The sequence below is a fragment of the Sus scrofa genome, chromosome 1 (assembly GCF_054392235.1).
Source record: "Sus scrofa isolate SSC_HxYL_T2T_F1_AM1 chromosome 1, Sscrofa_HxYL_maternal_Yorkshire_Landrace_v2.0, whole genome shotgun sequence".
Classification (NCBI taxonomy): Eukaryota; Metazoa; Chordata; class Mammalia; order Artiodactyla; family Suidae; genus Sus; species Sus scrofa.
Window position 1 is genome coordinate 129,519,422 of NC_139383.1, and position 26,171 is coordinate 129,545,592.

Consider the following 26,171-nt stretch of genomic DNA (forward strand, 5'->3'; position numbering starts at 1 on the left):
TTTTTTGTTTTTAAGAATAAATGGATCTTGAACTTTATCAAAAGCTTTTTCTGCGAACTTTATCAAAAGTTTTTTCTGCAAGTATTGAGATGATCGTATGGTTTTTATTCTTCAGTTTGTTACTATAGTGTATCACATTGATTTGTTAATACTGAAGAATCCTCACATCCCTGGAATAAATCCCACTTGATCATGGTATATGATTCTTTTAATGTATTGTTGAATTTGGTTTGCAAATATTTTGTTGAGGACTTTTGCATCTGTGCTCATCAATGATATTAGCCTATAATTTTTTTTTTTTTTTTTTTGTCTTTTTGCCTTTTCTAGGGCTGCACCCATGGCATATGGAGGTTCCCAGGCTAGGGGTCTAATCGGAGCTGGAGCCACGGGTCTACGCCAGAGCCACAGCAACGCGGGATCCGAGCCATGTCTGCCGCCTACACCACAGCTCACAGCAATGCCAGATCCTTAACCTACTGAGGGAGGCCAGTGATCGAACCCGCACCCTCATGGTAACCTAGTCAGATTCGTTAACCACTGAGCCATGACAGGAACTCCAGGCCTATAATTTTTTTTATGTGTATGTGATGTCTGTCTGGTTTTGGTAACAGGGTGATTCTGGCCTCACAGATGAATTTGGAAGTACTCCTTTGGGAATGGTTTGGGAACGATGGGTGTTAACTATTCTCTAAATATATGATAGAATTCACCTGTGTAGCCATCTGGTCCTGGACTGTTGTTTGTTAGGAGTTTTTAAATTACTAATTCAATTTCATTACTGGTAATTGGTCAGTTCATATTTTCCATTTCTTTCTGTATCTTTCTGAGCATTCTTCCATTTCTTCTAGGTTGTCCATGTCATTGGAGTATAGTTGCTCGTAAGTCTCTCACGATCCTTTGTATTTCTGTGGTGTTGGTTCTAGCTTCTCCTTTTTCATTTCTGATTTTATTGATTTGGGCCCTCTGTGTGTGTGTGTGTGTGTGTGTGTGTGTGTGTGTGTAGAATGAAATACCACTCAGCCATAAAAAAAGAATGAAATTTTGCCATTAGCAGCAACATAAATGGACTTGGAGGGCATTATGTTAAGTGAGGTAAGTCAGAAGTACCTGGTAGCACTTATATGTGGAATTTAAAAAAGATAACAAACACGTGGTTACCAGTGGAAAGAGGGATGGTGGGGAGGGGCAATATAGGGGTAAGGGATGAAACAAAAAGGGTTGCTATGGGATTATATGAAATCACGTGTGTGAAACTTGAAAATTCTAAACCATTATAGAATTTAAAGAGTCATTCAGTTAAAAAAAATTTTTAAATTCTATGTTCATAAAAGTTTATCTACGAACACTTGATTACTAACAATTGATTATTTAAAAATTTGAAAGTGACTTGAAACATCTTTTTTTTTTCAAAAATGTTTTCTTTAATAGAGAGTTACCCTTTTGAGGGGAAAACTGGGCTTTCTAAGGGTGAGGATGAGAAGAATTTGTGAGGAGGATGATTTTGAGCAGGTTACAGAATGTTCAAGGAAGCTTTTCCTTCTCTTGAAAACAGTTCTCTCTATACCTTGATTTAGTATTTTGGTTATTATTTTATTTTTTATTTATTTTTTTGCTTTTTAGGGCCATACCCATGGCATATGGAGGTTCCTAGGGGTTGAACCGGAGCTGCAGCTGCCAGCTGATACCACAGCCACAGCAATGCCAGATCCGAGCTATGTCTGTGACCTGCACCATAGCTCACGGCAATGCTGGATCCTTGATTCACTGAATGAAGCCAGGGATTGAACCCGCATCCTCATGAATACTAGTTGGGTTCCTTACCGCTGAGTCACAATGGGAACCCCAAGCATTTTGATTATTTAAGGATTGGCTTATTGACCTTTATTTCCCCTTTAATATGGAAATATTTTTACTTTTTAAACATGATATGTGTTTATTGTTAAGCATGCAGAGAAAATGAAAATCACTCCCAGATAGCCCTATGCCAAGTAAAAAAAGGCAACCGATCTCTATTTAATATGTATTCTTTTAGACTTCTTGATACCTTTGTAAACCACAGAGAAGTGTGTGTGTGCATATTCTTTAGACTGATTTCACTGTATCACAGGTAGATTAATGTGTCAGTACACATATATCCTCTGTAAAGGTGATGTAATTTTCCATTATATGAATGGAATATATACTGTAATTTAACTTAACCAGTTAACTGTTAATAAACAGGTAGTGGTTCCAATTTTTTTCTGTTGCTATTAAAAATGAATACCCCTGTATGCCAATCTTGTCTTGTTTTTAAATAATTAATTTTATATGGTATAATTTTCATGTGTAATTAACAAAGTTGTGTTTTGTTTTTTTTTTTTTTTTTCTTTTTTTTGTCCTTCTTTAGGGCCACACCCACGGCATATGGAGGTTCCCAGGCTAGCGGTCATATCAGAGCTGTAGTTGCCGGCCTATGCCACAGTCACAGCCATGCCAGATCCGAGCTGTGTCTGCAACCTACACCAGAGCTCATGGCAACGCTGGATCCTCAACCCTCTGAGCAAGGCCAGGGATCGAACCCGCAACTCATGGTTCCTAGTCAGATTCGTTTCCACTGTGCCATGATGGGAATTCCTTTTTTTTTTTTTTTTAAATAAAGTTATTTATAAAATGTACTATTCAGTGAATTTTGGCAAATTTAGAGACCTACGTAATCACCACCATGATCAAGTTATAGGACACTTTCATCATTTCGGAAGGTTTTCTTTTACCTCTTCTCATTTAATCCTCACTCCTATTCCTAGTTCCAGATAACAGATAGCTGCTCTGCTTCCTATCAGTATTGATTAGATTTGTCTGTATTATTTTCATTTAAGTGAAACTGCATAATATATACTCTTTTGTGTCTGAGTACTTGCCCTAAATACAGTATTTTGTGATTCATCCATATCGTGTGCATCAGTAATTTGTTCTTTTGTATCGTAGTTGTATTTCAAACATGGATATCATGATTTGTTTATCCATTCTTCTGTTGATAATTATTGAGGTTGTTTGGAGTTTTAGGCTAAAATGAACAAAGCTGCTATGACCATTCATTTTCAAGTCTTTGTATAAACATTTCATTTCTCATGGGTAAAAAATACCTAGGAGTAGAATTGGTGGGTCACATGATACTTTATAAAAAAGTACCAAACACTTTCCAAAGTTGTACCATTTTGCATGCCCACAAGCAACTGCATTTGCTTTCCTTTTTTGCCAACATTTGGTATTGTCAGCCTTTTTAATATTAGCCATTCTAATAGTTGTGTAGTGGTATCTTATTGTGGTTTTAATATGTGTTTTCCTTCTTCTTTTTCTTTTTATAGCTGCACCTACAGCTTATGGAAGTTTCTGGGCTAGGGGTCAAATAGGAGCTGCAGCTGCAGACCTACACCACAGCCACAGTCACAACAGATCCAAGCCATATCTGTGATCTGTGCTGCAGCTTGCGGCAACACTGGATCCTAACCCACTGAGCAAATCCAAGGATTGAACCCACATCCGCACAGAGACAATGTCAAGTTCTTAACCCACTGAGCTACAGTGGCAACCCTACTTCTAATGATGTCAAGCACATGTTTATTGGTTCTCTGTATGCTTTTTCTGGATATGTGTTTATTCAACCTTTGTCCATTAAAAAAATTGGGTTGGTTTTCTCACTATTACAGAATTATAGGAGTTCTTTGTATATTCTACTACATTTGATAGATAAGTTATTGTAGATATTTTCTCTCAGTCTGTGACTTGCCTTTATTTATTTATTTTCCGTCTTTTTAGGGCCACACCCAGGGCATATGGAGGTTCCCAGGCTAGGGGTTGAATTGGAGCTGTAGCTGCCAGCCTACACCACAGCCACAGGAATGCTGGATCTGAGCCGCATCTGCGACCTACACCACAGCTCAGTGGCAATGCCAGATCCTTAACCCACTGAGCAAGGCCAGGGATTGAATCTGCGTCTTCATTGATACTAGTCAGGATCGTAAACTGCTGAGCTACGACAGGAACTCCTTGCCTTTTTTTGTTTTTAAAGTGTCTTTTGCTCTGCAGAAGTTTTTAATTTTGAAGAAGCCCAACTGACCAATTTTTTTTATTGGTTTGTGCTTTTTATGTCTTAGATTGAAGAAATCTTTGTGTACCCTGAAGTCACAAAGATATTTTATTATATTTTCTTTTAGAAGTTTTATAGTTTTGAATTTCACATGTTGAGGTGGATTTTTTGTGTTTGGTTTGAGATCAGTTTTTTTCACAAAGGGTAATCAAGATATTTCAGTGACATTTCTTAAAAAGGCAGTCCAATCTCCATCGAATTTCCTAGACAATTTTGTTGAAAATCAATTTTACATGCATGTGTGGATATGTTCCTGGCCTCCTGTCTGTTGTGTTCCATTGATGTATATATCAAAATCACAGTTATATATATATATGTATATATACTTGTATATGATACATAAACTAGTTATATATATATGCCCTTATGGTAATAATATGTCTTTATTATTAGAGCTTTATAGTTAGTCTTGAAATTGGATAGTGAGTCTTCTGATTTTGTTGTCTTCTTTTAAAATATTTTTGGTGGTATCAGTCCTTTGTTGTCCATACAGATTTTGTCAGTTTCTATGAAGAAGCCTGCTATGATTTCCATGGTATTTACATTGTATCTCTATAAGTCTGTTTGAGAGGAATTGTCTATCAGTAACATTTGTTTTCTCATCTACGAATGTGGTGTATTTCTGTTTATTTATATTTTCTTCCTCTTACCAGTGTTTCATAGTTTTTGGTGTACATAATTTGTTTATCTTCATAATGCAAAAAGTCTTTACAGAAATTACATTTCTAATTATTGCTAATGTATAGAAATAGAATTGATTTTTGAATTTTGATACTTAGTCTTTTGACTTTGCTTATATTTTCTAGTGGCTTTTTTGTTAGTTTTCTTAGGCTTTGGTAAATAAAGACAGTTTTACTTCTTCCTTTCAAATCTGTATGCTTTTTATTTTCTTCCCTTGCCCAATATATTGCAAGCGCTAGAAACTCTAGTGCAATGTTGAGGAGAATTGATGAGAGCAGATATTCTTGTGTTGTTCCCCATTTTGTGGGAAAAGCATTGTCTTTCACTGTTAGATATGATGTAAGGTGTAGACTTATTGTAGAGTTGCTCACCTTGACCATGTTGAGTGTTCACTTCTGTCCTTCCTATTCCTGGAATGCTGAGAGTGTTCTTTCCACCATGAATTAGAGTTTACTTTTGTCAAATGATTGTTTCTGCACATAGTGAGAAAATTATGTAGGTTTGCATTTTCATTTTGTTAATATGATGAAATATAGTTATTGACTTTTCCAATGTTAAACGTGTTTCACTTTGCTAGGATAAACTATTTGGTCATGATTTTTTTTTTTAAATATGTGGCTGGATTAGGTTTGCTAATAATTTATTAATGGTGTTTGAGTATTCATGAAAGATATTCATGTGTAGTTTTCTTACGTCTTTTGGTTTTGGTATCTGAGTAATAATATTGCCCTTATATAATGGGATCTTTTTCTCAGTTTTCTGAAACATTCCTTAAATGTTTGGTAAAATTCACCAGTAAAGCCATCTGGGTCTAGGATTTTAGTTGTAGTTTTAGTTTTGTTTTGTTTTTCAGTGAAAAGATTCAAATTGTGAATTCAGCATCTTTAGTAGATGTAGAATTATCCAGGTCTTCTCTTTCTTCCTTTGTCAATTTTTTAAGAAATTGTGTTTCAAGGGATTTAACATAAATTTTTGAATTTAATGGGATAAAATTGTTCATGATATTACCTCAGGTTTTTTTAATTCTGTCTGTAGTTACGTCCCCTCCTTCATTCTTGATAATGATAATTTGCGTTTTCTCTCTAAATATTTTATTGATCTTGTCAAAAAATAACTTTTGGATTCATTGATTTCTCTATTTTTCATATTTCATTGGTTTTTATTCTTCCTTATATCTCTTTAACGTGGGTTTCTCTTTGCTATTCTTTTACTTGATGCTTTAGGTACCAAGAAAAAAACTTAAGTGTTTGTCTAAGTCCAGATGGAAATCTGTAATTTTGTTCCTTAGAGATTGGCCATTTTTTGTTGTTGTTGTGGTTTTTTTTTTTTTTTTTTTTTTTTTTTTTTTTTGGTCTTTTTGTCTTTTCTAGGGCTACTCCCATGGTATATGGAGGTTCCCAGGCTAGGGGTCTAATTGGAGCTGTAACCATTGGGTTATGCCAGAGCCACAGCAATGCCAGATCTGAGCGGCACCTGTGACCTGCACCACAGCTCATGGCAATGCCAGATCCTCAACCCACTGAATGAGGCCAGGGATTGAACCCAACAACCTCATGGTTCCTAGTTGGATTCATTAATCACTGAGCCACGATGGGAACTCCGAGATTGGGAGTTTACATAAATGGTATCATTATTTTCTTTCATGGTCTTACCACCATTGAGGCTGATGTATTATAAAAGAGATAGTGTCTATTAAAGAAGACAGCATTATTTAGGTCTTTCACAAAATTCTTAGACCTGAATAGAATGATAAAGTCAGTACTTTTTGTTATACCTGTAAATACCTTCAGTAGGCATAGAGGTGGTTCCTGAAAACTGCCTAAATGCCCGCTGACCATTTAGACCAGGGATCAGAAAACTATGGCCCATGAGCCAAGAATGATTTTCACTTTTTTTTTTTTTGGCTTTTTAGGGCCATACCTGTGGCATATGGAGGGTCCCAGACTAGGAATCTAATCAGAGCTACAGCTGCCGGCCCATGTCACAGCCATAGCAATGCCAGATCCGAGTGGTGTTTGCAACCTATAGCACAGCTCATGGCATTGCCAGATCCTTAACCCACTGAGCGATGCCAGGAATCGAAACCATAACCTCTTCATTCCTAGTAGGATTTGTTTCCACTGCACCACGACAGGAACTCTGTTCTTTACATATTTAAAGGGTAATGAGAAAAAACCCAGGAAGAATCTGTGTCAGAGACTATGGTTCACAAAGCCTAACTTACTTGGCCTCGTATAAGAAAAGTTTGCCTGAGTCCTGATCTGGAGTAATGAGCAAGTCATATTTAAAAAGGGTTTGTTTCATCTTTTCAGATCACCTCAAAAAGAAGATGATAATAGATGATAACATGGCTTCTTTCTTATCCTATCCAAGCTAGCACGTGGTTTCAGAGTCTTTTCTTTACAGTGACCCTTGTATAACATTGAAGTGGATAACTTGGCATCAGTTTCTGTGAAAACAATCTTTGTGTAGAGAAGATGGATAATAAGCACCCTGTCAAGTTTTTTCTCAAGCTAATTTAGAGTAATTGGCATCATTTTGGATTTGGTTTTGTACTATATGTAGGTCACATGTTTTATGTTTTATTTATATATAGCTTAATCTTTAAAGCTTCTTCAAACCACTTAAATTTTGAATTGTGTATGTACAAATTCGCTTTATATGCCCTATATATTTTTGCAGGATGATTGTCTTTTGAAAGTATGGTATCCTATGACTGGTTGGAAGTCTTCAATTATACCTCAGGATCATCATGAAGTGAAAAGAAGACAAACATCTACCCAATTTTCCTTTGTTTATTTGGCACATCCCCGAGCTGTGACAGGTTTTTCATGGCGTAAAACTAGCAAGTATATGCCCAGGTTAGACAACTGTGTCATGTAACTTCACTTTGTGTACTTAAATGTTTATAAACATAATGAAAGCAAAGATGCTGTTAATTGACATGATGGCAATTAAGAGCATAGGTTCCGGGCGTAAACTGCCTGAATTCAAATTCTGCTGTTGTTACCACCTTTGTGAGATTTTAACTGAACTTCCTAAGCTCTCTATGCCTCTGTAGAATGAGGATAGCAAAAGTATCTACCTCAGAGTTGTATGAGACTAGAATGTGTGAGTGAGTGTGAAAGCTTATACAGACCTTTGCACGCTGTGAGTGCCCAGGCAGCGTTAGCTGGTACTGTCAGTAGTAGGAGAAGCAGTAGATCCTAGGAAGGAAACATTAGCAAATAACAGAAAAGCACACATTGAGGGAAAATGAAACATAATAATAAACTGTCAGTATATAACATGCTGGGAAAGCATATCATATACGTACAGTGAATAAAGTGACTAAATTTTTCTTATCGTAGGGCTATCAACAAACTTCTCAAAGGATTTATTAATAACTTTTTCCTCATAGCATCTCTTAAAGTTATTCATAAGATTAAACAAATTAAAAAACAGCCCATATACATGATTCCTATATTATATATACAGTTCTAAAAACTCTTGCTTAGAAATCTGTATTCGTTTTTGAGAGAGGGTTATTTCATCTGCCAAATGTATCTGGCACTGTTTGCACCTGATGGGAAATACAGCACGGATTATAGAGGTGCTCAGTAAGTGATAACATGGAGAATTTGAACATCTTTGGAATCTAAATAAAAGAGTACTCTAACTTAATCTGCTTAAGTTATTTGCATCTATTGAAAACATTTGCAGAACATTTTACATTTGACTGAGTCAGATTCTGTGTAAGCATTTGTGTGTGTGTGTGTGTGTGTAAGCATTTTTTTAAGGGGAGAATTTTTTTTTGTTTTTTGTTTCCTAATGAGCAGTTAAATCATTTCAGCTGCTTGATGCTGTGACATTTTTGCTTGTTTTAACATAATGGAAATTGATATATAGCTTAAAGTTATATTTTCCTTTCAGTTTTATTATGAAGATGCTTATTTGTTTACCTGTTTAGATAAGAAGGATAAAGCAAAATGCTGCAACCATTGCCAGTTTAATTGCAATTAATGATCTTTTACAGTGGTCGTTCTGCAATTTGCAATGACTAGGTTTTCATTTGCTGTTTTGTTTGTTTTGTTTAGAAGATGCTAGTCCTCCAGAGCCTTGTTTCCAAGCAGCACATGTGTAGTCTGACATTAATTTCTAATTTCCTTTGTCAAGACCATTTTCTAGTTTTTATGATGTCCACAGCAATACTGTGTGTGGTTTCAGGCTCTTGGACCACTCTTTATCCACACAATGTTATTTCTAAAGCAGAAATACACTATTTTGTCATTTTGTCATTAGTTTAGCTGTTCAAGGCATAATTTTAATGAATTAGGGTGAGTGTCATGGACAGTCAGTCTGTTATTTTATGTTAACTGATGGTGCCCTGTATCCAGCCTGCTACCTTATAGATCTGAACAGGAAATAAATGGGGTTTGGTGAAAGTGTGAAATAGTAGAAATCTATTATTATTATTAGAATAATAAATACACATAGATCATACTGTTAGTTTTACATTAATGTCACCTTTATGCGTAAAGAACTATTAATAGCCTTTAATTAATTGATGGCATTGATATTCATAGTAACTTTTATTTATTTCTCTTTGTTATTAGAGGTTCTGTCTGTAATGTGTTACTAACTTCATGCCATGATGGTGTCTGCCGGCTCTGGGCAGAAACCTTATTACCAGAAGACTGTCTTTTGGGCGAACAGATTTGTGAGACCACCACTTCCAGTGGTGCCAGCAACCTTACTCATGCTGGAAAACACAAAGACAGAATACAGCATGCTCTTGAGGTACTATTTTATTTAAAATGGTAAATGAATTTTGTAGATAGTGTGAGTCTGGGAGGAATTCATAAGCTAAGATGCAGATAATGCACATGGTACGTGTTAATAATGAAATTAATAGTGAAAGATTTCTCACTTATTGTATGCCCCTTAGAAGCCAGATACAGTTGATAATGACCTTAGATATATAGTCTAGGTAAATAATATAAATTTAATTCTTTGATTTTGCATGTCAAAGGTGAAAATTTTTAGGAGTAAGCAGCTTTGATTAATGAAACACATAAAAGTCCTTGAAATTGGTTGTACTTTAAAATGTTTTGCTTTTGTTTCATGAGGATTGTTTTACTTTTATTCTAATTAGAAATGGCTATTATGAATAAGAATAAAGATGTTGATATTACATGAATTTAAGTTATGAAGTTATTATATCCAACAATAGACTTTATTTAATACACTGATAAAAAAGCACATGTATTATCATATATTGGGTTTTAATCTTTCATTTTACCTTTGTAAACCTATATATGCTATTTTAGCAGCCAGAAACATTATTCTGAAATCAGGTCTGTTTGTGTTATCTATTGCTGTGTAAATCACCACAAAATTTGTGGCTTCAAACAACAATCATTTTACTGTTATCTGTCATGGTTCTGGGGCTGACAGGGCCCCACTGGGCCAGTCCCCCTTAGGGTTTCTCATGGAATTACTGTTTGGCAGTGGCTAGGGCTGGAACCATCCATTTACAAGTCACGCTCCCAGTCTGGGAAGACCTGAACACCTCAGAGAAAGAGCAGGTGGGCTCATCCAGCATCTCCATCTCTTATCTGTGTTGTATATTGGTTGGATATGATTTCAAATCCACTTGTTTATGACAAAGCCCCCTCAAAAGTTGTTTTTAGAAGTATAGTTATATCAGGATGTCATCAGCACATCAGTTGTCCTTGATAAGCACAGCTGCTGAGGGGCCCCACTGAGGGTTTATTGATAACACATGGAAAAGCAACTGTGGGGAGTTCCCATTGTGGCTCAGTGGGTTAAGGATATGGCGTTGCCATGAGCTGTGGTGTAGGCCACAGACTTGGCTCAGATGCCCCATTGCTGTGGCTGTGGCATAGCTGGCAGCTGCAGCTCTGATTCAGCCCCTAGCCTGGGAACTTCCATATGTTGCGGGTGCAGCCCTAAGAAAGGTATTTAAAAAGAGAAAGAAAAGCAACTATGGCAAGAGAACATTTAGACTATAAACACCAAGAGTTTGTGAGGAATATCTGAGAGTTTTGGTATGGACAATAGTCATGACCTAGCCCTCTACTTCCTCCTGCAATGGCTAGGGTGCTTTTGGTCAGCAGTGATGTTAAACTGAGCAACAGTCTCAGGAAGAGAAGAGACCTATTTTCCTGTCTTAAGCTCTCCTTGTGGGCAGTGGCGCAAGGCAGGCATTGGTCCCTGGAGTGATAACCATTGCAGAAGCCTAGCCTGCCCAACACTGGTGTTGTGGTTTCCTAGCAACATGCTCCTGCAACAGGGGATGTGCGTTTTGCGCTGGCAGCTCAAAGTCAACTCCAGTTTTATTAAACCTTTTCTCCCCAGAAACCTAACTTGTATGAATGTATACCTCAACTTAATCTGTACTTATTTCTATCATCTTCCTTTGCCCAGAACAGTAAGAGTCATTAATCTATCATTGGTTTGGAGTATGCTATTTCTTTATTGGCTTATTAAAAGACATTACTCTGTATGCTAGTGGCTTATGAAACTCCTGCAGTGAATATGTTTGCCAAGTAAATTGTTGGAAAAAAGAAAAAAAAAGATATTAAATGAATTTACATGATTGCATTATAATTTTCATGGTTTAATTTTTTTTTCTTTTTGTCTTTTTAGGACCATACCCAAGGCACATGGAAGTTCCCAAGCTAGGGGTCAGATTAGAGCTATAGCTGCCAGCCCACACCATAGCCACAGCAACACGGGATCTGAGCTGTGTCCAAGACCTATAGTGAAGCTCATGGCAATGCCAGATCCTTGACCCACTGAGGGAGGCCAGGCATTGAACTGCGTCCTCATGGATGCTAGTCAGGTTTGTTACTGCTGAGCTGGGATGGGAACTCCCATGGTTTATTTTGAAAGTGAAATAATTTTTCCAATTTTTTTTGGGGGGGGGATCTTTTTAGGGCCCTACCCATGGCATATGGAAAGTCCCAGGCTAGGGGTTGAGTCAGAGCTATAGCCGCCAGCCTTGCCATAGCCACAGCCACAACCACAGCCATGCAGGATCCCAGCTGTGTCTGTAGCCTATACCATAGCTTATGGCAACGCTGGATCCTTAACCCAACTGAGTGAGGCCAGGGATTGAACCTGCATCCTAATGGATGCTAGTCAGATTCATATCAGCTGAGACACTACGGGAACTACAATTTTTCTAATTTTTAAATACAGTATTTATGAAATAAAAGTGTTTTCTAAGAAATTAGATTATTTAATAATAATATAGTGTGAACTATTTTATCCATTATTATTAGGGAATAAAATGAGATAAACACATTATTGAAAATTACATATATATCACTTTGCTGTACACCTGATCCTAACACAACATTGTAAGTCAACTACATTTCAATTAAAAAAAAGTTCCCCCCAAAAAGGGGGCAAAAAAGAAAAAAAATCAGAAATTTAGTATAGTAAACATTGTTCATTTTCTTAATTTTTCATGTGACTTTTTATTACACAAAGAATATATGTGTATTTTAAAATTAGGAAAAAGAAGAAAATGTAGTCTACAATCCAACTATTCCAGTATGTGTGTTTGTGCATTTTTCTTTATTTAAAGGATTTAGATCATACTATACAGTAATATTTATAATTTATTTTTATATTTAGTCTATTATAAACATTTCTCTACATTACTAATTGTACCCTTACATTGCACCTTTATATTAAGACTTTTAATGGTTGCATAGTCAAAATGACTTTGCAGTTTCATCAAGCAGGAATATTTTTAGGGTTTGATAGGCTAAAGATGTAGTCCTTTAAATTTCTATGCAAAATATTCCTGCTCTGATACTATCTATGATTGGGTACTAGTTATACATTTTTTCAACATTTAAAGCATAAATGAAATTAAAGCAGCAGTCAGAATAGTTAAAGTTATGTTTTAATAGTGACTGAAATTTAGTGGGACAAAGTACTTGATCATTTGATCATTTATATATACTTGAATGTTACTCTTTAAACTATGTATGAACTTTTAGAGACTAAAGGCTTTTAGATATATTTATGTCTTTTATAATATATTGCTTTTGAAGTGTTTGTTAAATCAGATTACTAACAGCTACATAAAAGCAAAAATATTATTACAAATTATTTGTTATTTGACACATGTTTGGTACCTTTTAATGCTTCTAATAATGTTAAAAATGTTTTTAATAGAAAAAAGCCTAATTATCCAATTTATGAGCTATTTTGCTTTCTAACGTCCTTTCTTAACAAAACTCCTAACTTCAAGGTCTATATAATTCTGTATCTATAAAGTTACACATTTTGTTCATAGGAGAAAATAACCAGCCAATATCGTATAAGCTTGCCAACCTACATTAAAATAGTGATGAATGTCAGAGATTGAGTGAAAATAGTTTGGTAGGTATAATTGAAGAAATAAGCAACTCTATAGCAGGGAGACTGGAGGGGGAGGACATACCGTAGAACTGATACTGTTTTTCATTTGAAAAGGGGCAAGGGCTATGGAATTGAAAGGAAGGACCAGTTGTTTTACTTTAATGCAGAAAGAACTGAGAGGATGCTACATTTTATTTAATTGAATGTGAGGAGTAAAGGAAAAGAATGGGATATTATTATTAAGCATGGTATTGGCAATGGGTGAAGTGACACATGAGGAAGTGCTATGAGGTGGGGTTGTGGTGTGGAGAAAAGATGATACTGAGAGTTGATATGGCCCCGTGTCAAAATAGTTCAGGTGATCAGGTATGCCAGTGGAGGGTTTTCACCATAGAGACATGTCTCAATTTAAAAAAAATCCCATAGGTCAACACTTTCATGAGGTCTTCCCTGGCTGCTCTTATCTTACTTAAGGCTCTGCTTGTTATTTCGTGTTTTTGTACCCTCTTTTTGTCTTTATAATAGAAGTTATATATTAGATTATTTAGCTGACTGTTCTTGCAAGAATTTGGGGGGGGAAATATTCTTCCTGGTAAATTTCATTTCAGTACTGGGATAACCTGAAAACTAGACTTTGGACTTCTAATCTGTTTTTTTTTTTGTTTGTTTTGCTTTTTAGGGCTGCATCCATGGTGTATGGAAGTTCCTAGTCTAGGGGTCAAATCGGAGCTGTAGCTGCTGGCCTACGCCACAGCCATAGCAATGGGAGATCCAAGCCACATCTGCAACCTACACCACAGCTCACTGCAATGCCAGATCCTTTACCCACTGAACGAGGCCAGGGATTGAACTGGCATCCTCATGGATCCTAGTCAGGTCTGTTAACCACTGAGCCATGAAGGAAACTCCTAATCTTTTTTTTTTTTTTTTTTTTTTTTTGTCTTTTTGCCATTTCTTGGGCCACTCCTGCGGCATATGGAGGTTCCCAGGCTAGGGGTCCAATCGGAACTGTAGCCACCGGCCTACACCAGAGCCACAGCAATGCGGGATCCGAGCCACGTCTTCGACCTACACCACAACTCACGGCAATGCCGGATACTTAACCCACTGAGCAAGGTCAGGGACTGAACCCACAACCTCATGGTTCCTAGTCGGATTTGTCAACCACTGCGCCATGATGGGAACTCCCATCTTTTTTTTTTTTTTAATTTTTTTGATTATAGTTGATTTACAATGTCCTGTCAATTTCTGCTGTATAGCAAAGTGATCCAGTTATACATATATATGCCTTTTTTCTCATATTCTACCATGTTCTATCACAGGTGATTAGATATAGTTCCCAATGCTATACAGCAGGACCTAATTGCTTATCCTTTGTAAATGTAATAGTTTGCATCTACTAACCCAAAACACCCAGTCCATCACACTCCCTCCCCCTTGGCAAAGACAAGTCTTCTCTCCATGTCTGTGAATCTGTTTCTGTTCTGTAGGTAGGTTTGTCTGTGCCATATTTATTTATTTATTGATTGATTGTCTTTTAGGGCTGCACCCGAGGCATATGGAGGTTCCCAGGCTAGAGGTCTAATCGGAGCTGTAGCTGTCGGCCTGTGCCAGAGCCACAGCAATGCCAGATCCGAGCTGCATCTGCAACCTACACCACAGCTCTCGGCAATGCCAGATCCTTAACCCACTGAGCAAGGCCAGGGATCATACCGAAACCTCATGGTTCCTAGTCAGATTCGTTAATCACTGAGGCACAACAGGAACTCCTGTGCCATATTTTAGATTCCGCATGTAAGTGATACCATATGGTATTTTGTCTTTCTCTTTCTGACTTTTCACTTAGTATGAGAATCTCTAGTTCCATCCATGTTGCTGCAAATGGCATTATTTTGTTCTTTTTTATGGCTGAGTAGTATTCTGTGTACATGTACCACAGCTTCTTAATCCATTTATCTGTTGGTGGACATTAAGGTTGTTTCCATGCCTTGGCTATTGTGAACAGTGCTGCAGTGAACATAGAACATAGGGGTGCATGCATCTTTTTGAATGTAAGTTTTGTCTGGATATATGCCTAAGAGTGGGATTGCTAGAGCATATGGTGGTTCTATGTTTAGTTTTCTGAGGAACGTCCATACTGTTTTCTATAGTGGCTGTACCAATTTATATTCCCACCAACAGTGTAGAAGGGTTTCCTTTTCTCTACACCCTCTCCAGCATTTGGTTTTTGTAGACTTGCTAATGATGGCCATTCTGACTGGCATGAGGTGTATCTCATTGTAGTTTTGTTTTGCATTTCTCTAATAATTAGTGATGTTCAAGGTTTTTATCATGTGCGTACTGGCCACCTGTATCTCTTCTTTGGAGAAATGTCCATTTAGGTCTTCTGCCCATTTTTCAATTGGATTGTTTGGCTTTTTGCTGTTGAGTTTTATGAGTTGTTTGTATATTTTGGAGATTAAGCCCTTATTGGTTACGTCGTTTGCAACTGTTTTCTCCCATTCCTAGGTTGTCTTTTTTCTTTTTTTTTTTTTTTTTTAAGTTTTGTTTGCTATGCAAAAGCTTGTCCGTTTGATTAGGTCTCATTGACTTGTTTTTGTTTTTATTTCTCTTAACTTGGGAGACTGACCTAAGAAAACGTTTTTACAGTTGATGTCAGAGAATGTTTTGCCTATGTTCTCTTGTAGGAGTCTTATGGTGTCTTGTCTTATGTTTAAATCTTTAGGCTGTTTCGTGTTTATTTTTGTGCATGATGTGTAGACTCCTAATCTTAATAGGGGTTTTTGTAGATAATATTAGTAAGTATTTTTGAGCAACTACTGCCTTTGCAAGACCAGTGGAGAGTATATTCAGAATTGTTCTATTGTAGTTCATATTTCAAGATGGTCAGGTTTCACAGAGAGGAAAATTGTAAAACCCTTAATAATCAAAAGTGCATTGATTGGCATTTATTAGACTTTCTAGGCTTGGATTTAGTCATTATTTTTCTATTTTAGACAATACACCATTTAAAAAATTTAAGAAAAGGACAAAGGAGGTCTTCCGTTCTTGTAACTCACACTGAGTTAACACCTGATCAGATGGCAACGCATGAAGTTCAAAGACATATTTCCCACCACGCAAATGCTCTGTGTCATTTTCACATTGCAGCGAGCATCAATCCTGCCACAGGTAAAGAACAGTAAAGTTTCATTTCATTTCTTACCTGCCGAAATAAGATAAATAAATAGAAAAGTATGATTACTTTTATAACTTGTTTTTAATTTTATGTTACTACTCCTTGTTTCCTTTTAAAATACTTTTAAGTTGGAATAGGTATATAATAAAAGCTACCATTTCTTAAATTGAGACTTTGTGATTCTCAGGAATAACTTCAAATAAGTATTTTTGAGCCCCATTGTTTAGAATATAGCAAAGTTTCTAAGTAAATCAGAGCTTTAGTTGAACCTGAGAATGAGCGGATGTAGTTGCAGCCTGATTAATTAGTGTGATTTCCCTCCTTTTCAGATTTTTCACTATTACTCTTTCTTCTCAGCTCTTCTTCATAACTGTATCTAAATATATTTTTGCACAGTTTTCCTTATATTTCAGCATATTTTATTTTCTACTCCCATAGATGTTCTTGTCCTATACTTCGGGAAAGATAGTTTTTCTTCTAACCTTGATTTTTTTTTTTTTTTTTTTTTGCTCTTTTCTTCCCATGTGATTGAGAAATATTTTGAGGCAGGTTCAGGTTCATTGTTGGCAAAAGCATATTTAAAAGTTTCTTTTTAAGGTTATTGTTTCCTTTCTGCATGGAAAAGCATATGAGAAGGCCTATGAATTTCATAATACATTGCTGGTAAAACTATTTATATAATGTTGTAGTCATGTTTTGAAATGGAAATCTCTTGCTTCAGGGTGCAGAGAGTTTTATTTTTAAATGTTTGTTTATATAATGATGCTGTTTATAAGTATAGTTCCAAGAGAGTGATCTTAAGACGATTCCCCCTGTTGTAGCAATGGCTCTAGATAATGTATTGTCTAGTATGTCACCAGTAGCCACATGTAGTTGTTTGAGCACTTGAAATGTGGCTAATCCAAATCAAGATACACTGTAAAATACATACTGGATTTCTGAGACTTTAGAACAATAAAATAATGTAAGAGCCCTTCTTTTTTTTTTTTTTTTTTTTTTTTTTTGGTCTTTTTGCCATTTCTTGGGCCACTCCTGCAGCATATGGAGGTTCCCAGGCTAGGGGTCCAATCGGAGCTGTAGCCACCAGCCTATGCCAGAGCCACAGCAATGTGGGATCCAAGCCGCATCTGCGACCTACACCACAACTCATGGCAATGCCGGATCCTTAACCCACTGAGCAAGGCCAGGGACCAAACCCTCAACCTCATGGTTCCTAGTCGGATTCGTTAACTACTGCGCCACAATGGGAACTCCTGTAAGAGCCCTTCTTAATAATTTTATTTAAATTTGGGTACATGTTAAAATGATAATATTTTTCATATACTGGGTCAAATAAGATATTAAAATTAAGTTTACCTATTTCTTTTTACCTTTTATAATATAGCTACTAGAGCAGAAATAATATGCTGGCCTTGCATTTGTGGTTTACATTATATTTCTTTTGAATAGTGCTGTTCTAGCCGATTAAGTATTATTTGAATGTATTATCCTTTCTGACCTAACATCTTAATTGTATTCTAAGATTGTCTTTATAATAATACTTGTGTTTTCAAAATGGTAGTGGTTTTAGATTTTTATAAAAATTTTTTTTAATGGCTGCACCCATGGTGGTGCTGTTCCCAAGCCAGGAACTGAATTGGAGCCACAGCTGCAACCTATGCCACAGTTGTGGCAACACTGGATACTTTAACCCACTGTTCTGGGCTGGGGATCAAATCTGTGCCCCTACAGTGACTTGAGCTGCTGCATTTGGATTCTTAACCCACGGTGCCATAGTAGAAACTCCTGGTTTTTATAAATTTTAACCTTTGCAAAAGAATCTTTATCTTGAATTATTGACTAATATGAAGATCTGACTTCAAACAAAATGCATTTAGTGATGGTAAATTCAGTACCTGTTAGAAAGCTTGGCTTTTTAACAGTATATATGAGCCTAGTCAGTTGGAGTAGGACAACAGGATTATTTCCTATGGATAGGCGTTCTTTCACATCATTTGAGTCTAAGTTCTGAATGTGTTCTTGTACCCAATGGGTCTCATATTCCAGCATCTTTATTAACCTTCACCATAACCAGTTTTAACCATCTTCATCCTAACTTATCTACATACTATTTTCTACAGATATTGAACATCATGCGTTTGTAGGTACTGTATGTAAATATGACATTTAGGTTGACCAAATTGATTGCTAAATGCAATTAATATTGTATTGTAGGACTCTCCTTGTCCACCTTTTTTTCAGGAAAACTTTTGAACCCTACAGTAAAGCTGAAAGCATAGTACAGTGAATACCCACATAGCCTTTAGCCAAAGTCAGTTGTTAATTTTTTGACACGTTTGCTTTTATTCTCCCTCTTCTGTCTACACACACACACACACACACACACACACACACACACACACACCTTTCCTCCTTTCTTCCTTATTTTTGGTTGAGTCATTTGAAAGTAAAATTGTCATGGACATTTTCTTTCATTCTCTAAATATTACAACATTCCTAAGTATTTAAAAATGTGCATTTTAATAAAAAGAGAATTTGCCTCCATAACCGCAATGCTGTTATCACATGCAAGGAACATGGATAAAATAATATCATCTAATATAGTGCATATTAAAATATAGATTCTTTTAAAACTATGTTTGTTATTTCTCTTTAAATTCCACTAATCTAAAATGGTCCCTCTGTCTCTCACTTGTCAGTAAAAAGTCATTCTCTAAAGAGTTATATCTCAGTTTCTCAGCTATCTTTTAGGATGTCTCGCAGTCTGAATATTTGTCCACGATAATATTTGGGTTAAACATTTTTAGCAAGAATATCACGTAAGTACATAGGGGATGTATTGTTTTATAAGATTGTTAATTTACAAATTCTATTGTATATTATTTGTTTCATTTTTGTCAGAAAACCAGGATGGTCATCCAGGAATTGAAAAGAAAGAACAACTTAGAGCTTTATTTAACATTGATATTTATTTAATGAAACATTCCTAGAATGTCCTATGCATTGGATGTTTAGATTTTCACGTCTTCTTGCAGAAGATAGTCTTTTTTCCTTTCTGTTGAATGGATTATTTATAATTTTATTTGTGATTAAGGAGATTGATTTTTTTAATTATACCATTTTATAGGAACTGATCTATAGCATGAATTTCAGTTATATCAAGTGGAGAAAATCTGCTGCTTGCCTTTCTTGTGTTCTTTCTTGGCATTATTTTTTCCCAACTTTTTAGGAAAGTTTAAAACATTCAGAAAAGTTGGAGGAATGGCAGGGGTGAATACTTGTCCACTTTGGTTCAACAATTGCTATTGCTTTTTTCTCTCTGTATATACACACACATGTATGTGTGTATGTGGGTATCTGGGTATGTCTGTGAGTGAAATTTTTTCTTCATCTTTCAAAGCTACATCATGGCACATCACCCTTATATCCTTTAACAAGCATTTCCTAGGAATAAGGGAATTCTCTTAAATAATCATAACATTATCATGCCTGAGAAAATTAAAAATAATTCCTTAATCTCTGAGATCCAGTTCATATATGAATTTTAGTTCTCTCAAAAATATCTTTTATAGTTGCTTTTCTGTTTGTTTTTGTTTGTTTGTTTGTTTGTTTGTTTTGGTCTTTTTGCCATTTCTTGGGCCACTCCTGCGGCATATGGAGGTTCCCAGGCTAGGGGTCGAATCGGAACTTAGCGGCCGGGCCTACGCCAGAGCCACAGCAACGCAGGATCCGAGCCGTGTCTGCAACCTACACCACAGCTCATGGCAACGCCAGATCCTTAACCCACTGAGCAAGGCCAGGGATCAAACCTGAAATCTCATGGTTCCTAGTCAGATTCGTTAACCACTGAGCCATGATGGGAACTCCCACTTTTCTGTTTTATCTTTCTGTTTCCTTCCTCATTCTCAAATCAGGATTCAGTAAAGGTTTGTGCATTTGGTGTTTGGTTTTTAAATTAGTAATTTAATTCCATATAAGTCTGTGCCATTAGTTCTTAACATTTACATTTACCGTTAAATTCAATTAAAATTTTTCAAATCCTGCTTGAGTCATGTTGACATTTTGTTTTGCACATTTTCTGTGTAATGGAGTTAGCCTTTATAAGCACATGTAATGCTTTTAAAGGTGTTAACAATTTCATACTGAATTTTTATTTTATTTTGATTCTACAGATATTCCGAATGTCTTGGTTGGCACTGTATTTAACATTGATGATGGAAACGGGGGCTTTGTAGTTCACTGGTTAAACAACAAAGAATTTCATTTTACATCATCTACTGAAATATTTATGCAGCAATTACGAAGACTTTCTGAAAAGCCAGTTGATCATGAAAGTGATGAAGGAGATAGAGAATATGAGGAACATGCACAGGAAGAAAGAGAGAAGGGTTTACATTTGAAACTAGACCATGGTTAGTATTCTGTGTTCAGATTTTTCTTTTTCTTTTTCTTTTTTTCAGGCTAACAGCTTTTTGTGATATCACTTTGGATGTGTAATCCTTCCTTCCTTCTCTCCTTCCTCTTCACTTTTCCATTCATTCCACAGGTGTTTACTGACCATCTAATGTAACTCTCTCTTTGTTATAACATACTGTGTTGAGTAGTGTATTTCTTTGGAAGACATGTTTTTTTTTGGGGGGGGGAGGCAGGTTTTGCTAATAATGGTAATGATAATAGTATGAATGAACTTTTGATTTATCTAGAACTAGGAAATAAAGTAATTTTCAGTCCAGACCAGAAAATAGTTTCCTTCCTTGTATTATTTTTCTGGGCATAAATTGGAAAAAGGATTTATGATTTCTAAAGATAGTATGGTACTTATTGATAGTTTAGTATGCAAATGAATTTTTATGGTGTTGTTAGTATGTACTGATAAATTTATTTTCTGATTTAGAATTATCCCTGGATAGAGAATCCGAGGCAGGTACCGGATCATCAGAACACGAAGATGGAGAAAGAGAGGGAAGTCCTAGAACCTGTTCACGCCCTAGTGTACCAATGCCACTGCCTACAGTCCTGCTTGATCGGAAGATCGAGATGCTGCTAGCTGAATGGAATAAGAATCCTGACATGCTTTTTACCATACACCCAGTAGATGGTACCTTCCTAGTGTGGCATGTAAAGTATTTGGATGAATATAATCCTGGAATATTTAGACAAGTCCAGGTATATTTTACTGCTGAAGCAATTTTTACATTTCTTAAAAAGCCAAGATAATGCAAATGCTAATCAGATTTAGCAGGTTTTCAGAAATACTCAGTGATTTTTGTTTTTGATAAGCACCTGAGAAGAGAATAACTTGCTACCAGAGGGGGTCAATGACCACACATTTTATAAACTTGATTAATTCAAAGTAAAAGGAATTTGGCTTTGAAATACAATGCTGAATATTTGAATATAGGTGTATTCTGGAAATCACAATATTTTGAATAAATTTAAGAAGCTACCCTGAAAAGGTGATGCAAGATGAGTCACCCCTCCTCTGCCAATTTTATTAATAAAACCTAGCTATCTCTTACCTGTTATCTTTCTGAACTCTCTTTGTTTAAATTTGTGTTTGTAGTCATTTAGATGTCCAGGCAAGGCACCTGAAACTTTATTTCTTCAGTGTTCTCATAGGCCATGAATAGAGATATGATGTTCTATAAGTAGAGGAAAAGGATTAGATTATAATGAGGTTGAAAATGATATTTTTTTGCTAGGAAGCTGAGGTGTGACATTTTGAAAATGGAAGTATTTTTGGAAGACTTGTTGAGAGGAGGCAAACTACTTACACTGAATCATATAATTGTGTTTTTCAGGTTTCTTTTTCTTCTCGGATTCCTGTTGCGTTTCCATCTGGTGATGCAAGCTCTCTTAGTAAAAATATCATGATGTATGCCTGTATAAATGCTACGAAAGAGTCTCACCACACTCTGTTACACCAGGACGTGATGGCTGGAGGCAGTCCTCATGGATCACGGCCACTCTCTGGGTCACACAGCACAAATGTGAACATTTTGGCTCCCACAGTTATGATGGTCTCTAAACACATAGATGGCTCTTTAAATCAGTGGGCAGTCACTTTTGCTGATAAGTCAGCCTTTACTACTGTTCTAACTGTATCTCACAAATTTAGATATTGTGGTCATCGATTTCACCTTAATGACCTGGCTTGTCATTCAGTTTTACCGTTATTATTGACATCATCTCATCATAATGCTCTGTTGACTCCTGAATCAGATTTTCAGTGGGACTCAGACAATAAATTAAGATTAATGGATCCGGTAAGACACTTAAAAGGTTCCTTGAAACAACCTCTTAGGAATGCAGCAACGCGAACATTTCATGACCCAAATGCAATCTACAGTGAACTTATTCTGTGGCGTGTGGACCCAATAGGACCTTTGTCATACACTGGAGGAGTATCAGAGTTGGCACGAATTAACTCTTTACATACTTCTGCCTTCTCTAATGTTGCTTGGCTTCCAACTCTTATTCCCAGTTATTGTCTTGGTAAGTGTTCATTTTAATAGTGAAATTAGTAAAAGCTTTAAAACTGTTATTTACACACAAATTATTTACATATATATCATTATTAGGTTTATTTTTAATAAGTATTCAGAATGCAGGCATCAGACTTATATTTAGAGTTTCTAGAAGTTCGTTTTCAGTCTTTCTCTCTCATAACCTATTTTCTAGATTTTATTTATTTTTTAATTTTAAATGATTTTTATTTTTCCATTAAGTTGGTTTAGTGTTCTGTCAGTTTTCTATTGTACAGCAAAGTGACGCAGTCACACATACGTATATACATTCTTTTTCTCACATTATCCTCCATCATGCTCCATCCTAAGTGACTAGATATAGTTCCCAGTGCTATACAGCAGGATCTCATTGCTTATCATAACCTATTTTCTATTCAGTTTTTCTGTTAATAATTTTATGTGTATTAGTTGTATCTGTTTAGTTACGATTCTGGACCATGGTTATGCCTAAAAAGAAAAGTGTGAATGTTTTTTTCTCATACTTCAGCCAATAGTAAAAATAAACTATGTATTATAATGCAAAGCATCTACTTTCTCAGGCACATACTGTAATTCTGCAAGTGCTTGCTTTGTTGCTTCCGATGGCAAAAATCTGAGGCTCTACCAAGCTGTGGTAGATGCTAGGAAATTATTGGATGAACTGTCAGATCCCGAATCTTCAGTAAGTATTTCCTAATATTTATTAATATATCTAAGCTAATAAGGGATTTTTTTAAATTTGTTTAGGACTTTTATTTGTTAGTTGGTATTTAGGGAGTGAGCATCTGTTACAGGCTGTGTATAACAAGTTTGTTTTTTCTTAATTCGTGTTCCGAGGTACATGAATCAAAATTAGAGTCTACATATCACACATCAATACATTTTACATTTGAAGAAATAAATATGAGTTTTTTTCTTAACAATTTTCACTCTCTGGTTTGGTTCTGTTAATCTTTCTTTGCTCGAGAAAGGTTTTTAGGCAGCTTTACCAAGCTGTATGTTTAGATTGGAAAATTTGAACTTTTATGAGCTTGATTTCTCTATTTAAAAAAATCCTATGGTTAGAATATGTTATCAGTGGGTGGCAGTATCTCATCCTGGTGGTTCTGTATTTGAACTAGAAGTCATGTATATTAGTTAATATTCATATTTGAAGGGTGAATTTTTCCATTTACCTGTAAAGCATGCCTTTATATAAAATAATTATTCTAAAAAAAATGTTTCCAGTATTGAAAATCAAAGGCTGTTTTTGAATGTCTATTGTGTGCCTGCCTTTAAAGACATTTAAATTTAGTTGAGGAGAGAAATTATTAATAGAAGTTTAAATAATAGCTTAAGATAGAAGAAGAGGTATCTGAAGGTGGTGTGTAATTAAGAGCCAAACACTATTTCATCATTCAGAGGTGAGAGAGAGCAGATTAGGGTAGACATAGAGGTTTTTTATTAAGGATGGTATTTGAGTTAATTTTTGATGGTTGGATAAGATCTTTCTAGATCTTTCTAGATCTTAGTCTTTGCTGAGAGAGAAAATGGCCTGTAAGTGTGGATGCTGGAAAGTACATGTATAAATAAGGCTTGTTCCAAAAACAGTGATAATTGGACTGGAGCCACAGAATTGGCATAGAGAAAGTCTAGAAAAGTGGTAGAAAATCTTAAAATTAAAACATTCTGCAAGTTTTAAAGGTCACCTGAATTAACCAGCCATCTGATGCTTTGTTTCTCCTTACCACATTCCTGCCAATTTGGCATTTCGCCTCAAAGGAGGGAAACTCAACTTCAAATGCAGCTCATTCTGTCTTTGAATTACCATTACTATTATATTGAAATTCAATTTGTAATTTAAATTCTGCTTGTTAGCCCTCAATCCATTTGAAATAAGTCTAGTGTTTCTTATACGTGAGAGCACTTCAGACATCAATCATGTAACCCCGAAATCCTGTTCCTCAGCCCAAACCTGCTGCTCCTTGGCCCATAAATTTATGTAATTATTTTATATTTGGCCCTGTTCAGCTTTCTGAGCAATTTTCTGCGCATTGTAGGATCACTGGAATATAGCAATGTTATGGCCTCTTTCAGTAGATACTATTATGTTTTGACAGTCATACCACATTCTTTTTATTTAATTAATTCATCTTGAGCTGACTTTCAGTTAAACGTCCCAAAGTCTTTTTTTTTTCCTAGAAAGCCATTCTCCATTTGGGCATTTGAGTTTGGGGCCCAAATGTAGGCTTATTTCCCTATTGCATTTCACCTTCCTAGGCTCAACTCATAGAATATCCTTTCAGTATCTTTTTGAATCCAGAATCTGTTATTTGTATTACTGCTTTATGACTCATATCATCAGCCTGTTTTGATGAATGTTGTTGTACATCTTCATTTAAGTCAGTTACAGAAATGTTAAATAATATTGGACTGAAGAAAGAACCTAGCAGTATACTTTTGAAATCTTTCTCCATTTTTTATTGTCTGGAATATTTCTCCAGCTTATTCCAAGGATTTGCATGAGACAGCTTGTCATGTACTTTGCTAAAATAAAATACACCCTGTCTATCAAATCTTCTGCAGTCAAAAAAGGAAGTCAAATTCATATGAGATGATTGTTTTAATGTATAGTAGGTTGTGTGTGTGTACCCTGAGGTCTATTTAAGACTACAGGGTTGGAGTTCCCGTTGTTGCGCAGTGGTTAGCAAATCCGACTAGGAACCATGAGGTTGCGGGTTCAATCCCTGCCCTTGCTCAGTGGGTTAATGATCTGGCGTTGCTGTGAGCTGTGGTGTAGGTTGCAGACATGGCTCAGATCCTGCGTTGTTGTGGCTCTGGCGTAGGCTGGCAGCTACAGCTCCGATGAGACCCCTAGCCTGGGAACCTTCATATGCCGCAGGAGCGGCCCAAGAAATGGGAAAAAGACAAAAAAAAAAAAAAAAAAAAAAGACTACAAGGTTGTACTAAATAGACATCAGGCCCTTTATTCTGGCCTATAAAAGTGTCTTATTTTCCTTTTGGAAAATTAGAACATTTGAGTGTTTTAGTCTTTTGGCTATGGCAGTCTCCATTATTTTTCAGAGAAAATTCTACTCAGAATTTTTCAATAACTTGGGCATTATTTTTCAGGAAAATATAAATTCATTTAGAGCAGTTAGACATGTTCTTAGAATTTTTATCTTGGCCTTCTGCTCCCCTCTTACCAGTGTACTCTTTTTTTTTTTTTTTTTTTTTAAACCTTCCATTTTCATTATTATTTTATTATTATTATTAAAGTTAAAGAGTAATACTTATTCACTGTAGAAAATCTTTGGTC

The 26,171-nt window shown here is 35.9% G+C and overlaps 1 protein-coding gene across 5 annotated transcripts in view; it reads left to right on the forward strand.

Annotated features, from left to right (window-relative positions):
- Window positions 1-26,171, forward strand: part of DMXL2 (Dmx like 2) — a 160,467-nt gene that overhangs the window by 58,183 nt on the left and 76,113 nt on the right. For 4 of the 5 annotated variants that reach the window (XM_021095420.2, XM_021095427.2, XM_021095423.2 and 1 more), the window contains exons 7-13: window positions 7,490-7,668; window positions 9,403-9,586; window positions 16,186-16,360; window positions 20,540-20,779; window positions 21,262-21,533; window positions 22,169-22,862; window positions 23,434-23,555. In XM_021095420.2, coding sequence (XP_020951079.1) covers window positions 7,490-7,668; window positions 9,403-9,586; window positions 16,186-16,360; window positions 20,540-20,779; window positions 21,262-21,533; window positions 22,169-22,862; window positions 23,434-23,555 — 1,866 coding nt within the window. The remainder of the gene's footprint in view (window positions 1-7,489; window positions 7,669-9,402; window positions 9,587-16,185; window positions 16,361-20,539; window positions 20,780-21,261; window positions 21,534-22,168; window positions 22,863-23,433; window positions 23,556-26,171) is intronic. The other variant, XM_021095456.2, reaches the window with a different exon arrangement.